The sequence below is a fragment of the Myxocyprinus asiaticus genome, chromosome 28, assembly GCF_019703515.2.
Source record: "Myxocyprinus asiaticus isolate MX2 ecotype Aquarium Trade chromosome 28, UBuf_Myxa_2, whole genome shotgun sequence".
NCBI classification, from domain to species: Eukaryota; Metazoa; Chordata; class Actinopteri; order Cypriniformes; family Catostomidae; genus Myxocyprinus; species Myxocyprinus asiaticus.
The window spans coordinates 34,329,952-34,343,912 of NC_059371.1; the positions used below are offsets into that span (position 1 = coordinate 34,329,952).

At 41.3% G+C, this 13,961-nt stretch overlaps 1 protein-coding gene across 1 annotated transcript in view; it reads left to right on the forward strand.

The window, feature by feature from the left end:
* The window catches only part of LOC127418740 (von Willebrand factor A domain-containing protein 5B1-like), a 62,295-nt gene that overhangs the window by 11,894 nt on the left and 36,440 nt on the right, over positions 1–13,961 (forward strand). The window contains exons 8-9 of the mRNA XM_051659508.1: positions 4,030–4,140; positions 11,916–12,118. Of these exons, the coding sequence (XP_051515468.1) occupies positions 4,030–4,140; positions 11,916–12,118 (314 nt within the window). The remainder of the gene's footprint in view (positions 1–4,029; positions 4,141–11,915; positions 12,119–13,961) is intronic.

Sequence of the window (13,961 nt, forward strand, 5' to 3'; positions counted from 1 at the left end):
AAGTATTGTTCATTGTTAGTTCATGTTAACTAATGTTGTTAACTAATATTAACAAATGTAACCTTATTTTAAAGTGTTCCTACAATTTGTATGTAAATTAACCAACTGAATTTAACACAGAAGTATGAAAGCTTGAAGACAGAGATTTTTTAATAGCATCTTTGATTTAAAGCTGAAGTATGTACTTTCTGCGCCACTCGTGCCACCATATGGAATTGCAAAAATAAACTTTGTTTCCAAAACAGCTTTCTGAATATGCCCCCCGTCTACCTTTGGTCAAACAAAGATTTGTTTGTGCCTTTTTTCCAAAAAATTATTATTTTTAAATGTATTTAAATTAAAGTTAAAAATATACTTAGTGTAAATATAAATTTTGCTGTTTATTACAATCTAATGTTTTATTATTGGTACATTCATTCTTGTGTTTATTTGGTGAAAACTGAGAGAAGTGTTCAATATTTCAAATCTAGTGGGGAATATATATTGAGATATTTTTATCAAGGCTGAAAATTTACAATAAGGTTACATTTTTTAACATGAATGCATTAAGTATCATGAACTAACAATAAACAATATCTTTTTTTACAGTATTTATTCATCTTTGTTAATGTTAGTTTATAAAAACACAATTCTTCATTGTTAGTTCATGTTAGTATCGCATTAACTAATGTTAATATATACAACTTTTGATAACACTTTAGTTTAGGGATCAGAAATTAGAGAGTAACTCATGACTTATAATTATAAGTGACTAGTTATGAACTCGTTTGGCATTATAAAGTATTTATTAAGCCTTTATTTACTGATTTCTTATTCTTGCTTTATAGCCCCTTTACATTTGCTTTTGTCATGACAATGGATTTCTTAGCTAAAAACAAAACACGTAAATAGCTAGTATGATGCAAAATGCATTCTTTTAAAGTTCTCAGTACTCTGTGTGAATGTGTGGCTTATACTGTAAGTACAAAATACATGTAGAATGCATACAGTATTTCAACAAAGCAAGGAAGGTTAGGGTAAAGTTTAGGGGTAGGGGTAGGGGTTGGTGTAGGGTGTTTGTGGGACTTTTGTGGGAAAATGCTTTTGTTGCTATTTACACCAAGCAACAAAAGTGCCTTCTATATTTATTTTATACTTATACTGTAAGTTTCACATTCACATAGTGTAATCAGAACCTATTAAGGATGTATTTTGCACCTTACAAGCAATTGGTATCTTGTTTTTATCTAAAAGTTAATTGTTAGGAAAAAACAAGTGTAAAGAGGCTATTAAGAGTAAGAAATCAACAAACAAAGGCCTAATAAATACATTATCATTTCCAAACAAGTCTGTAACTAGTCCCTTACAAGTCTAATTATTAGTCATTAATTACTGTCAAATTTCTGATCCCTAAAATAAAGTGTTACCCAACTTTTATTTTTTTAAATGTATTAGTATATGTTAAAAATAACATTAACTAAGATTAATAAATGCTGTAAAATTATTGTTTATTGTTAGTTCATGTTAACTAATCTAGTTAACTAATGTTAATGAATGGAATCTTATTGTAAAATGTTAGATTTTTTTTGTAGTTTTATGTGTTTTAGCTAGTTGCAAGTAATTGTGCTAGAAATTGAAATGTTTATAAACATAACAAAGATATTTCATTGAACATATGTAGTTCTAAAATTCTGAACTAAATGTGTCAAATCAGACATTGTGAGCAAGGTATTGAAGAAGCCACAAAATGAAATAACCAGCTTGTTGCACTGAGTGACTCAGGTAGCTACGATAATTGAACCCAGTAAGTCTCCATGCTGAGATTGGATATTTGGTCTGTTCTGAATGTGTGAATGGGCGTGTGTGTGTGCTCTGTTGATGGGGCTATGCAGTGTGTGACGCACAAGACAGCGATGACTCACTGCAGTTTTGACTGAGGATGCTCCCCATCTGACCACACACACAAAACGGGCAGAATCTAAAGGCCCAGGTCACTCGAGTGGTAATTTCCTTGACCCAGAAGACAATTGATCCATACTGAAATGTCAAGTATCCAATGTGATTCCTCCTTGGAATAGAAGGGCAACAGCAGCTGTCTTTAGTAAGATGGAGAGGAAATGAATTTAAAGGGATAGCTCACCCAAAAATGGAAATTCTGTCATTGTTTACTCACCCTAATGGCTTTACAAACCTGTGTGCTGTTATTTTTTTCCACGGGACATAAAAGGGCAAAGACTGTATATGAAGAATGTCTACAAATTCAGTCTGTTCCTCACATAAAGCTATCCTATTGGTTCAGAAGACTTGGAATATAGTGCACAAGATTTATGGACCCCTTTTTTGATCCATTCATGGTGCTTTTGTGTTATTTTTTTATGCTTGTAAACACTCCAGTCCCAATTCAATGGAACTGCATGGAAAAGAGCAACATTAATTCAAAATGTCTCCTTTTGTCATATGAATTTGGCATGACATGAGGGTGAGTTAATTTTTGTAAGATGCTGTTTGCACTCTGGTGCAAATAATGGTAGATGCTATTTACACCCCAGTGCAAATAGTGGCAGATATTATTTGCACCCCAACCCTGGTACAAATAATGGTAAATACTAATTGCACCAAAACCTTGGTTTTACTACAGTAACCATACTTTCACCATGGTATTTTGTTGTGAGTTTACAGTACCCACAAAATTAGCAATGGTTACTACATATATTACAACCATATTACTGTAGTAACACCATAGTTAATTAAATTAAAACTATGGTTTCTGCCAAAAAAAATAAAAAAAATAAATGGTTACTACAATATTACTATAGTAATACAGTGATGCAATCTACACACAAGTGACGGTGAGCCTCAGGAATAAGAGGAAGGGAACGAGTGCGATCGACATTCATTGTGACCAAATCACTGCGATGAAATCAACATTTATATTCATTTTTATCTATTATTTTAAATAGTATTAAAGGAAATATTAAGAGTGGAAACTGGAAATCGGATGGGAAAAAGAGTGGGACAAAAGGCGGAAATGAACCGGGTCACCAGGACAACACTACACATTCACACCCTCTTTACACCCCACGCCACAGCAGTGACACCTATTGTCTGGTTTGTCATATATTCCAGTGGTTTCACCAGACTATTAGAATGCAAATATCTGCACTGTGTGGCAGATGCTATTTACACCGGGGTGCAATTTTTTTGGGTGAACTGTTCCTTTAATGACTGTGTAATATCATTATTTTTCTTTTAAATTCTCAATTACCCTTGATTAGCTTTGTAATACATTCAAAAAAGTACTGGCAGATCTAATAATTTTACTGTAAATATGTTTTCCCATTCATATTTACAAACCTGATGATACCCTTATGCTGGAAATGCTGTCATGTCAATTGCATGCTGTTCTACATGCTGTCAGTCTGGTGAAAAGCAGTCTTCTAAATTATATTTCTTACTTTACTTGAGTCATAATGAATGCATAACTATGTATAATTGTCATCTGCTTAGCGAGAAGTGTTGGATGATAGTCTAATGTTTTAGGTCCCTGACTGCTAACAAAGATTGTAATTAAGGGTGACACTGCTGAAAAGACTTTATTGGTCAGTCGTTCACTAATCAAAATATTGTGGGGCATGCATCAGTGGTGATAATGGTCTTGCCCTTGAGGAAGGCACTTGACCCTGGCTACTATCCCTGCAATTAGTTTACTGCAAGATGCCTTCGATAATAAGCATTGTGTTAAATGGCAAATTACTATATTGTCTGAAATGTACTATTAAAATATTGTGAGGTTGCCAAATGTAATGACAAATGTAAACAAAGTTTGGAAATGCGACCTGACCAGTGGCTTAGCGCACAATGCAGGGGCTCACTTGCAATTGGGTTGGAGGAGGCAGTCCATCCAATGGCCACTTTAAACATCTCTCCTCTTCTCTTTCATTCCTGTCCCCATGCTTCCCTCTACTTCCATTGTATCTGCTCTCCATTATCTAACCTGCCCATCTTACACCCTCATTTACACTGACCTCTCCCTTTTGTATGTGTTCACAGGATGCGATGATCGTGATTCTGAAAAGTCTTTTCCCAGCTTGTTTATTCAACATAGTGGGCTTTGGATCCAAGTTCAAGACCCTGTTTGCCACCAGTCAGAGTTACGATGAGGTAGGTCACCCGCAAGGACTCGTTGCAAAGCACAGCCAGTAAGCCACACATGCAGTCCTCATTAGAACTGCAGTTACAATGAGACGGTTTTTACTATGAAGAGGATAAATGTTTGTGTTTTTAAATTGGTAAACGCTGACAAAGGCTTGCCTTATATAATGATGTCCTGGTAAAGTTTCATACTGATATAAATCATTTACAAAATGTGTTTTGTACAAGCAAACACAGCACCACTGTTAATCAGTATTTTTGTCTTGCTTGTAAAAACGCCACAACATCCTTAAAAACAGATAACATTACGAAACTTGAGAAGCGTTAAAAGTTATTAAAAAGTGATATTAATGGGCAATAAAATGTTAAAACATATTAATATTCTATCATCATTTACTCACCCTCATGTCATTCCAATCCTGTAAGACTTCCATGGGTAACAAAAGGTGATGTTAGGTAGAATGACAGCCTTTATTCACCATTCAATTTCATTATATGAAAAGAAAAAACACAAAGAAAACAAATGATGACTGAGCCTAACATACCGCTTGTAATAATCTTTTGTGTTCCATAGAAGAAGGTCATACAGTTTTCAAACAACAGAATATGCATTTCTGGGTAAAAAAATAAAATAATAAAAAACAAATTATAACTATAACATTTATTTTCTTACCCCATTGACAAATGTTTTTTTTGAAGCATAAATCTAGCAAAATATATTGAGGTTTATGCTTTAAACTAGAACAAATTGTTTTAAGGATGTTTAGAGATTTTTACTGGAAAAGAACATACAAAAAATACTTTTAAAATTGAGTATGTTTCTTGTTTTCCAGTAAAAATATCTAAACATTCTTAAAACAAGATAAATTTACTTGAGAAGCAAAATTACACAAATCATAACTAGGGCAGTCAATCGATTAAAATTTGTAATCAAATTAATAACATGACATTCCAATTAGTTAATTGCAATTAATTGCACACCAATATTTACTGAGAAAGGCACCCAAATTAAGGTCATTTATAATAATTAAAATAATTATAAATATAATATATAGGCCTATAATAATGTAGGCGCGTTGGCGTGTTCATGCGAAAATTGACGCGATACAACCGGAAGTGCAACTCGGCTTATTCAGAGATTCTTTTATTTACTGAGATAATAAATTCCACGGCCCTATCATAGGAGAGAGCATAATGGTCAACAAGCATGTTACGACAGTAAGTCTAAGTCACTGTTTGCGGATACCATACAAATTAATAGGGAAAGCCGCAATCTGGCACCTACCTGTCACAAAAACGACACCAGTTATTGTTGTGCATAAAACATTATGTATAAAACAATGCACAGAATGCAAAAAACACTAAAAAAGCAGAAAAAGACTGTCACTTGGCATGTCACATCCTACACAATAAAGGGGGTATAGAGCAGGGGTGGGCAAAGTTGTTTGGTACAGGGGCCACATCTGGCTTTAAGCTGTACATGGGGGACCACACTGTATTCCTTCTGAGATACAATGTTCCGTATTTATTTAGTTCTTGTATCTTTTAAGCCCAGAAATAGTTGTGTTCTCATTCTAATGCATGATGCACAATTTTCTGAAGTGTATTTGTGATGATGGGACTATTCTGCCTGAAGTAATGCTCTGCAAATGTTTATACTTTTCTACCAGGCATTAGAAAAACTTGATAAAGGCTGAGCATAATTAAAAAAAATATTTTATCATCTCTACTTCCCTGGTAATTTATTATTCAAATTAACACTATCAGGGGTTGGTATTATTAAAAATTAACATTATTAAAAAAATATTATTTTTAAAATGTCACTGTTTTATTATATTACATGAATACTTTTAAAGCTATTAAAGTTATTCAGCCAAATGCAGTAAGTGATTTTCTCATTTTCTTGTTACTGTTGTTTGATTAATAGCCTTTTAATGACACACTAGACTAGACAGTGGTCTATTCGGTTACATGTACACTTCAAGTCTGACATTTTGATACAAATCCGCTTTTTGTCCCACTGTTTACGTTCACTCTAGACATAACTGACTGTGCTCACATTAATACCTTGCAAAGCGCATATACTGTACATAAACAAAGTCAAACAGCGTGCGGTGACAGAAGCGAAGAAATAAAAAGTAAATCTTTTCGATTTTATCTAGATCAACTTGTGGTTGTCTTGCTATCGCGATTGCAACCCTGGTCTAGATGTAGAACATAGGCTAAATATCGAAAATTACTCAAAAGTTTATCATCGATATTGAGGATTTTTTTTCCGATAAATATTGAAATTGTTTTATCCCCTGTAACCTAGCTAACATTGTATAAATCTCTTATAGCAGCCCAGTAATCTCAGCGATAGATAGCTAATTTACAGGCGTTATAGATACAGAAAATCTAGTAAGCAGAAATATGAAATTTACCTCAATATGTTTCTTCAAATTAGACGTATAATTAATGCTGATATCTCGACTGGCTAGAACTAAACTCACATAAAACAAACAAGCAATTGGCCTTCTTCATTGCGTAAAGTACTTAAAAGTTTCGGTCTTGGATTTTCAGGTGTTGTACCCCTGTTTGAGGCATCATCCACATCTAAAACAGCCTGAATATTTTGGTGCCAGGTCTACCACTGCCATTCAAGTTTTCTATGCGTGCTTTGATTTGACAGGAGTCACGAGACTCTTCCTAGCCAATCACATTGTTGGATTAAAATAAAATCAGGACAGGGATGTAGTGTACAAAGACGGAGGGAAAATAGCACAGTAAAAGTACAGTTACAGCACTTAGAATGTACTCAAGTAAAAGTAAAAGTATCCCATTTTAAAATTACTTAAAAAAGTACAATTCCTGGGAAAAACAACTTAATTACAGAAATGAGAGTATTTGCAATTTGTTACTTTACACCCCTGCCATCCACTTGCATTGTATGGACCTATACAGAGCTGAGATATTCTTCTAAAAATCTTTGTGATCTGCTGAAGAAAAAAAGTCATACACATCTGGGACAGCATGAGGGTAAGTAAATAATGAGAGAATTTTCATTTTTGGGTGAACAAACCAAATTTATTTTTCTTACCCCATTGGCAAATAGGTTCCCTAATTGTCACTCACTCAACGTTGTGTTGATGTAGTGACACTAGGGGTCACTCTTGGGAGCCCCAAACACCTCTGCTTTTTTGAAAAAGGGCCAATGAGAATTGGGGAGTGGAATTTGCATACCGCTCCCCCGGATATATGGGTATAAAAGGAGCTGGTATGCAAACACTCATTCAGATTTTCTTTTCGGAGCCGAACGGTTTGATTCAGTGCACTGAATTCAATTCCCTCCAAAAACGCACCTCAAAACTGCTAGATTTACTGCGCATTTCAGCAGCTTCTCCCCCTCTGCACCCGTGGAGTGCAGAGAACGCCCCTGGGCGCTTCGGCAGAGAGAAAATAAGGGAGGATATTCTAAAAGAGTATATTTTCATTCACAAAAAGAGCAGCACACACGGAACATCTTTTTAAAGATGCCTTTCTGTTTGTGTGTTATTCCTGATTGCGGTCGTTATCTCTCCGCTTCTGATGGCCACGATCGCTGCTTACGTGTCTGGGCACTGCCCACGCGGAGACATCGTTCGTGGATGAGTCATGTCCTCATTGCGAGAATATGACCATGGCAATGTTGCTGTCGCGGCCACACCAGCGGCTCCCCGCACCGGTCCTTCTACCTGCCGGTATGTCGGACGTGATCATTCCCTCGGTCCCCCTCACCCAGAGTTTGGGCGCATGGCTCGCGCTTTCCAACCCGTCGCGATGGCTGACCCAGACCGTCCGACTCGGCTACGCGATTCAGTTCGCCAGGCACCCGCCCAGGTTCAGCAGTGTCCGCTTCTCCTCGGTGAAGGGCGAGAACACCGCTACCTTACGGGTGGAGATCTCTAACCTTCTGCGCAAGGGCGCGATAGAGCCTGTCCCTCCAGCCGAGATGAAGAAAGGGTTCTACAGCCCTTACTTCATCGTACCGAAGAAAGGCGGTGGGTTGCAACCAATCCTGGACCTGTGAGTACTGAACCAGGCTTTGCACAACTACTGTCCAAGATGCTAACGCAAAAATGCACTCTAACGAGCGTCCGGCATCAAGATTTGTTCGCGGCGGTTGACCTGAAGGACGTGTACTGCCACGTCTTGGTCTTACCTTGACACAGACCCTTCCTGCGGTTTACCTTCGAAGGGAAGTGGGTGTCCGCATCCTCAACTATCTCGACGACTGGCTAATCCTAGCTCACTCTCGAGAGTTGCTGTGTGCACACAGGGACCTCGTGCTCTGGCACCTCAGTCTCGATGACAGCTCGCGAACAAGAGCGCGTAGTCGGTGCTGAACTGTCTGAAGGTGTTCAGACCTTTTTCAGAGGCTCCTGGGGCATATGGCATCCTCAGCAGTGGCCACACCGCTCGGGTTGATGCATATGAGACCGCTTCAGCACTGGCTTCAGACTCGAGTCCCGGGATGGGCATGGCGCCACGGGACACATCGCGTGAACATCACGCCGATCTGTCGCCGCCTCTTCAGCCCTTGGGCCGACCTAGCATTTCTACGGGCAGGGGTTCCCCAAAAGCAGGTCTCCAGGTGCGTTGTGGTTACAACAGACGACTCCAAGACGGGCTGGGGCATCGGATGCAACGGGCACGCAGCCGCCGGCTCCTGAACTGGCCCGCCGCTGCGTTGGCACATCAACTGCCTAGAGTTGTTGGCAGTACTGCTTGCCCTGCGGAGGTTCTGGCCGTTGATCCAGGGCAAGCACGTGTTGGTCCGGACGGACAACACAGCAATGGTAGCATACATCAACCATCAAGGCGGTCTACGCTCCCATTGCATGTCACAACTCGCCCGCCGTCTCCTCCTCTGTAGTCAGCAGCACCTCAAGTCGCTACGAGCCACTCACATCCTGGGCGACCTCAACACTGCAGTGGACATGCTGTCATGTCAGGTTACCCTCAGGGAAGAGTGGAGACTCCAACCTCAGGTGGTCCAGCTGATTTGGAGTCGATTCGATCGAGCACAGGTAGACCTGTTTGCTTCCTGGGAATCCTCCCACTGCCCGCTTTAGTACCCCTGACCGATATACTCGGTATAGATGCGCTGGCACACAGCTGGCCCGCTGGACTATTGCAAATATTAGTTTCCCCCAGTGAGCCTACTTGCACAGACCCTGTGCAAGGTCAGGGAGGATTAGGAGTAGGTTGTCCTAGTAGCAACCTACTGGCCCACCCAGATGTGGTTCTCAAATCTCACGCTCCTCGCGACAGCACCCCCCGATGAATTCCCCTGAGGAAGGACCTTCTTTCTCAGGGACGGGGCACCATCTGGCACTCACGACCAGACCTCTGGAATCTGCACGTCTGGCCCTTGGACGGGACGCGGAAGACCTAAGTGGCCTACCACCCGCGGTGGTAGACACTATCACTCAGGCTAGGGCTCTCTCTACAAGGTGCCTGTATGCCTTGAAGTGGCATCTGTTCGCTATGTGGTGTTCTTCCCAACGCGAAGACCCCAGAGATGCACAGTCGGATCGGTGCTTTCCTTCCTGCAGGAGAGGCTGCACCTTGAAGGTGTATGTAGCCGCTATTTCAGCTCATCACGATGCAGTAGATGGTAAGTACTTGTGGAAGCACGACTTGATCATCAGGTTCCTGAGAGGAGCTAGGAGGTAGAATCCCTCCAGACCGTGCCTTGTCCCCTCGCGGAACCTCTTTTTAGTCCTTTGGGGTCTACAGGGAGCTCCCTTTGAGTCCTTGGAGTCAGCTGAGCTTAAGGCACTCTCTTTGAAGACTGCCCTCCTGACTGTGCTCACTTCCATCAAAAGGGTAGGGGACCTGCAGGCATTCTCTGTCAGCGAATCATGCCTGGAGTTTGGTCTGGGTTACTCTTACGTGATCCTGAGACCCTGACCGGGCTATGGCCCAAGGTTCCCACGACCCCTTTTTGGGATCAGGTGGTGAACCTGCAAGCGCTGCCCCAGGAGGAGGCAGACCCAGCCTTGGCATTGCTGTGTCCGGTGCAAGCTTTACGCATCTATTTGGATCACACGCAGAGCCTTAGAAGCTCCGAGCAGCTCTTTATCTGCTTTGGTGGACAGCGGAAAGGAAGCGCTGTCTCCAAACAGAGGATCACCCACTGGGTCATTGACGCAATCGCGATGGCATATCAGGCTCAGGACGTGCCACCCCCTGTGGGATTACGAGCCCACTCTACCAGGAGTGTGGCGGCCTCCTGGGCCCTGGACAGTGACGCCTCTTTGGCAGACATCTGCAGAGCAGCGGGCTGGGCAACACCCAACACCTTTGCGAGGTCCTACGATCTCCAGGTTGAGCCGGTCTCGTCTCGTATATTGGCAGGCACGAGCAGGTAAGTTCTGGGACAGCTTGAGGTGAAGACGTGCGTTCTTGTTTGCGGAGAAACTCGCTGACCGGCTCAGTACGTGCGCTGAAGAGCCCCTGTACTGAGGTAGGTGCTCCACATGTGCTGGTTCCCCAAAGGCGACCCCATGTGATATCTTCCGCAAAATAGTTTCCTTGTCAGCAAACTGCGTCTTTTTTGGGCAGAGGCCCCTCTGCCCCCGGTCGCCATGCTCTGTAGAAACTCCTCCCCCTTCGGGTAGGACCTACCATGGGACCTCTCCATATGACATACTTCTGACAAGACTCGGTAAGACCATGTGACGTATTCCATTCAAAATCCCCCCCCCCCTTTCTGGGTGGAGTGTAGTCTCCGCGGTGTCTTCCCCTTGGAAGGGACACCCCCCGATGCAGACACTTATGGCTCCCAGTCAGTTAACAAATTCCACTCTTTTTGGGGAGAAAAGAGAGGGAAAGAGGCCTCGGCGGGGCTAGCCTGTCCCTATAGTTGGGCAGTTGACTTGTTCCTGATGGACCATTCGACACTCATAAGAGCGTTGGGGGAGGTTACATGACGGCCTGTTGTGCTGGCTACAAGGCACACAGCGGGCTGCTCATCACACACCGCCAGTTCACGTAACATAGTTCAGATAGTTGTGGCGTTTTGTATAGGGACCCCTAGTGTCACTACATCGACACAACATCGAGTGAGTGACAGATAGGGAATGTCATGGTTACTTTCGTAACCTCCGTTCCCTGATGGAGGGAACGAGACGTCGTGTCCCTCTTGCCACAATGCTGAACTACCTGCAGAAATGGCCGGGACCTGGTCTCAACCTGAATGAGTGGTTGCATACCAGCACCTTTTATACCCATATGTCCAGGGGAGTGGCATGCAAATTCCACTCGCCAATTTTCAGTGGCCTAATTTTCAAAAAAGCAGAGGTGTTTGGGGCTCCCAAGAGTGACCCCTAGTGTCACTACATCGACACAACATCTCGTTCCCTCCATCAGGGAACGGAGGTTACGAAAGTAACCATGACGTTTTTCTTGTTTTAAGCCGACCAAAACTATTGGCCGGGTTAACTGGATATTGGCCTTTGCCACCACCTTAGTTAATGGTAGCAGCAAAATTCACTATTGGTCAACCTTTAGTTTGCAGTCATGTATCATCGTAGTGTGTGTTTTGAATAGGGTTGCACCAAATTTTGTTAGCTTTCTCTTAAAAACAAGACTTAACATCTTATTTCATTTAGCTTTTCAAGTAATTTCTTGTTTTAGGAATGTTTAGCTATTTTTCCCTGGAAAACAAGACAAAACTACTGATAAAGAAAGTGATTTTTCTTGTGAAATTTCATTAACAAAAATTAACACTGTCAACCACCAACAAACCTCATTTACAGGAAAGTTTAGCTTTGGCTTGTGAACATGTGAGGAAGATTCGGGCCGACATGGGCGGTACAAACATACTAGCTCCACTCAGCTGGATCCTACGGCAGCCCATACAGAGAGGTCATCCTCGCCTGCTCTTCCTCCTAACGGATGGAGCCGTCAGCAACACAGGGAAAGTTATCGAGCTGCTCCGTAGACACGCCCCATTCACCAGGTCTCGTTTGTATAATTACAGTTGCATGGTACTGTCAGAAAATTAGTAGGGTACAACGGGGCTAAAGGCTCCCCAGTGTAAAAGGCTCCTTTGATTTTCACTTCTCCCAAAACACTAAATAGCATCAAAAACTACCACAGGACTTTTCTAAACACCTGTTTGTCACTATGCACTGCAAATTCCTCTTCCATGAGATCATTGTGTGTAATGTCTAAAGTTTGATTTTATATTTGATTTGATCTAATATTTAATAATTTTTAAAATGTTTATGTAGCTAATGCTACATTTGTCATTTTCAATTTTGTTCAACGTGATTATATTTTTAAGAAATTCAATAACTGTCCAGAAAGTGAAAGGTTAGTATTTGAAGTAAAAAGCCCACCTGTTGCAGGGGCTAAAGGCCCCTATTAATTAAACACTTTGTTTTTCTTAAGTGGTGGGAATAGATTTGAATTATTTATAGAATACTTGAGATGTTATAAAATGCCAAATGTGATTGAAATTAACAAGAAACTATGCAACTTTTTTCTGAAGTGGTTATTTTGAATAAGCATTATCTAATTTGTTACTCATAAAAGCATCTTGCTGTCTCAAAAGTATTTTCAGAACTTCACAAATTGTGCCCTATAAGTATTGCTCCAGTATCTACACTATATCAATATACCAATATATCATAATCAGATCAGCACAGATGGGAGAGCGGGTAAATTGATGTCTCTCTGCCTTATCCTTTTAGGGTGTGTTCACACTTGTAGTTCGGTTCTCTTGGTCCTCTTAGTCCGGACCAAAAAAGAAAATGATACATTTAGTCCTGGTTCGCTTAGCGTTCACACTGGCATTTTTAACACCGAACCTAAAGATACAAAACCAAAGGCATCAGGAAAAAGTCACAACCTGATTGGACAGCTTTTATGATGTATATTTTTTGATGGAACTTGCCGATCATCCAAAACAATGCTGGCTGCTGGGCTAAATGCGCTTGTTATATTTATATATGTATGTATACATGATGGCATTTTTACCAGCTGAGGACAAACGAAGAGCTAATAAAATGTGTAAAGGAGTCAAAACAGCACCAGAAATTCCTTCGTTGCACACACAAACGAAGATATGCTGCGAGGACGGCTGATGGCGGTTCCGACGCCTGTACCGAACTGTAATGGGCAACATAGCTCCTATGATGAGAAGAACCAGGTATGCTTGAGGTCAGTATTAGGCAAATTACTTCCTGTTTTTGGTCCATTTAGACGTCTTTGGTCCAGGTTGCGTTCATATATCAATCGAACCGCACCAGAGTTCGTTTGGAAGCGGACCGAGACCCACTATTCAGGCGGTCTCGGTCTGCTTGTTTGGTGCGCACCAAGGTTCGGGTGACAGCGTTCACACTTCAAATGAACCGCACTAACAGGGCAATCGCACCAGAGTTCGTTTTAATCCAACCAAACCTACCAAGTGTGAACACACCCTTAGAATACACTAGCCATAGCGCTGCTGGTATTCAGCGCCTTTGTTCTAGTGCTCTGTTGCTTCCGAGAGCTTTTCATCTCTCACCTCCAGGCTATTTATCACCTACCGAGATGTTCAACGTAGAGAAGTAGTTCTTTTCTAACTCATCCTCTGGAGGAAAGGCTGCAAAAAACGTATTTCAAAAGAATGGAAAAATGTTTTAGGTTTAACAGCACTTTCTTCAACATGATAGACACAAAGAAGATGGCTGGAAAATGATGCTAAAGTGTAATTTACTTCACAGCCGAGAAAGATGGGTTGAGAAAATATCAGCTGTATCTCACTGCACGTCAATGCCATTCTCTGCTGTTTGGACATGACTAGGATTTTCTTTGCT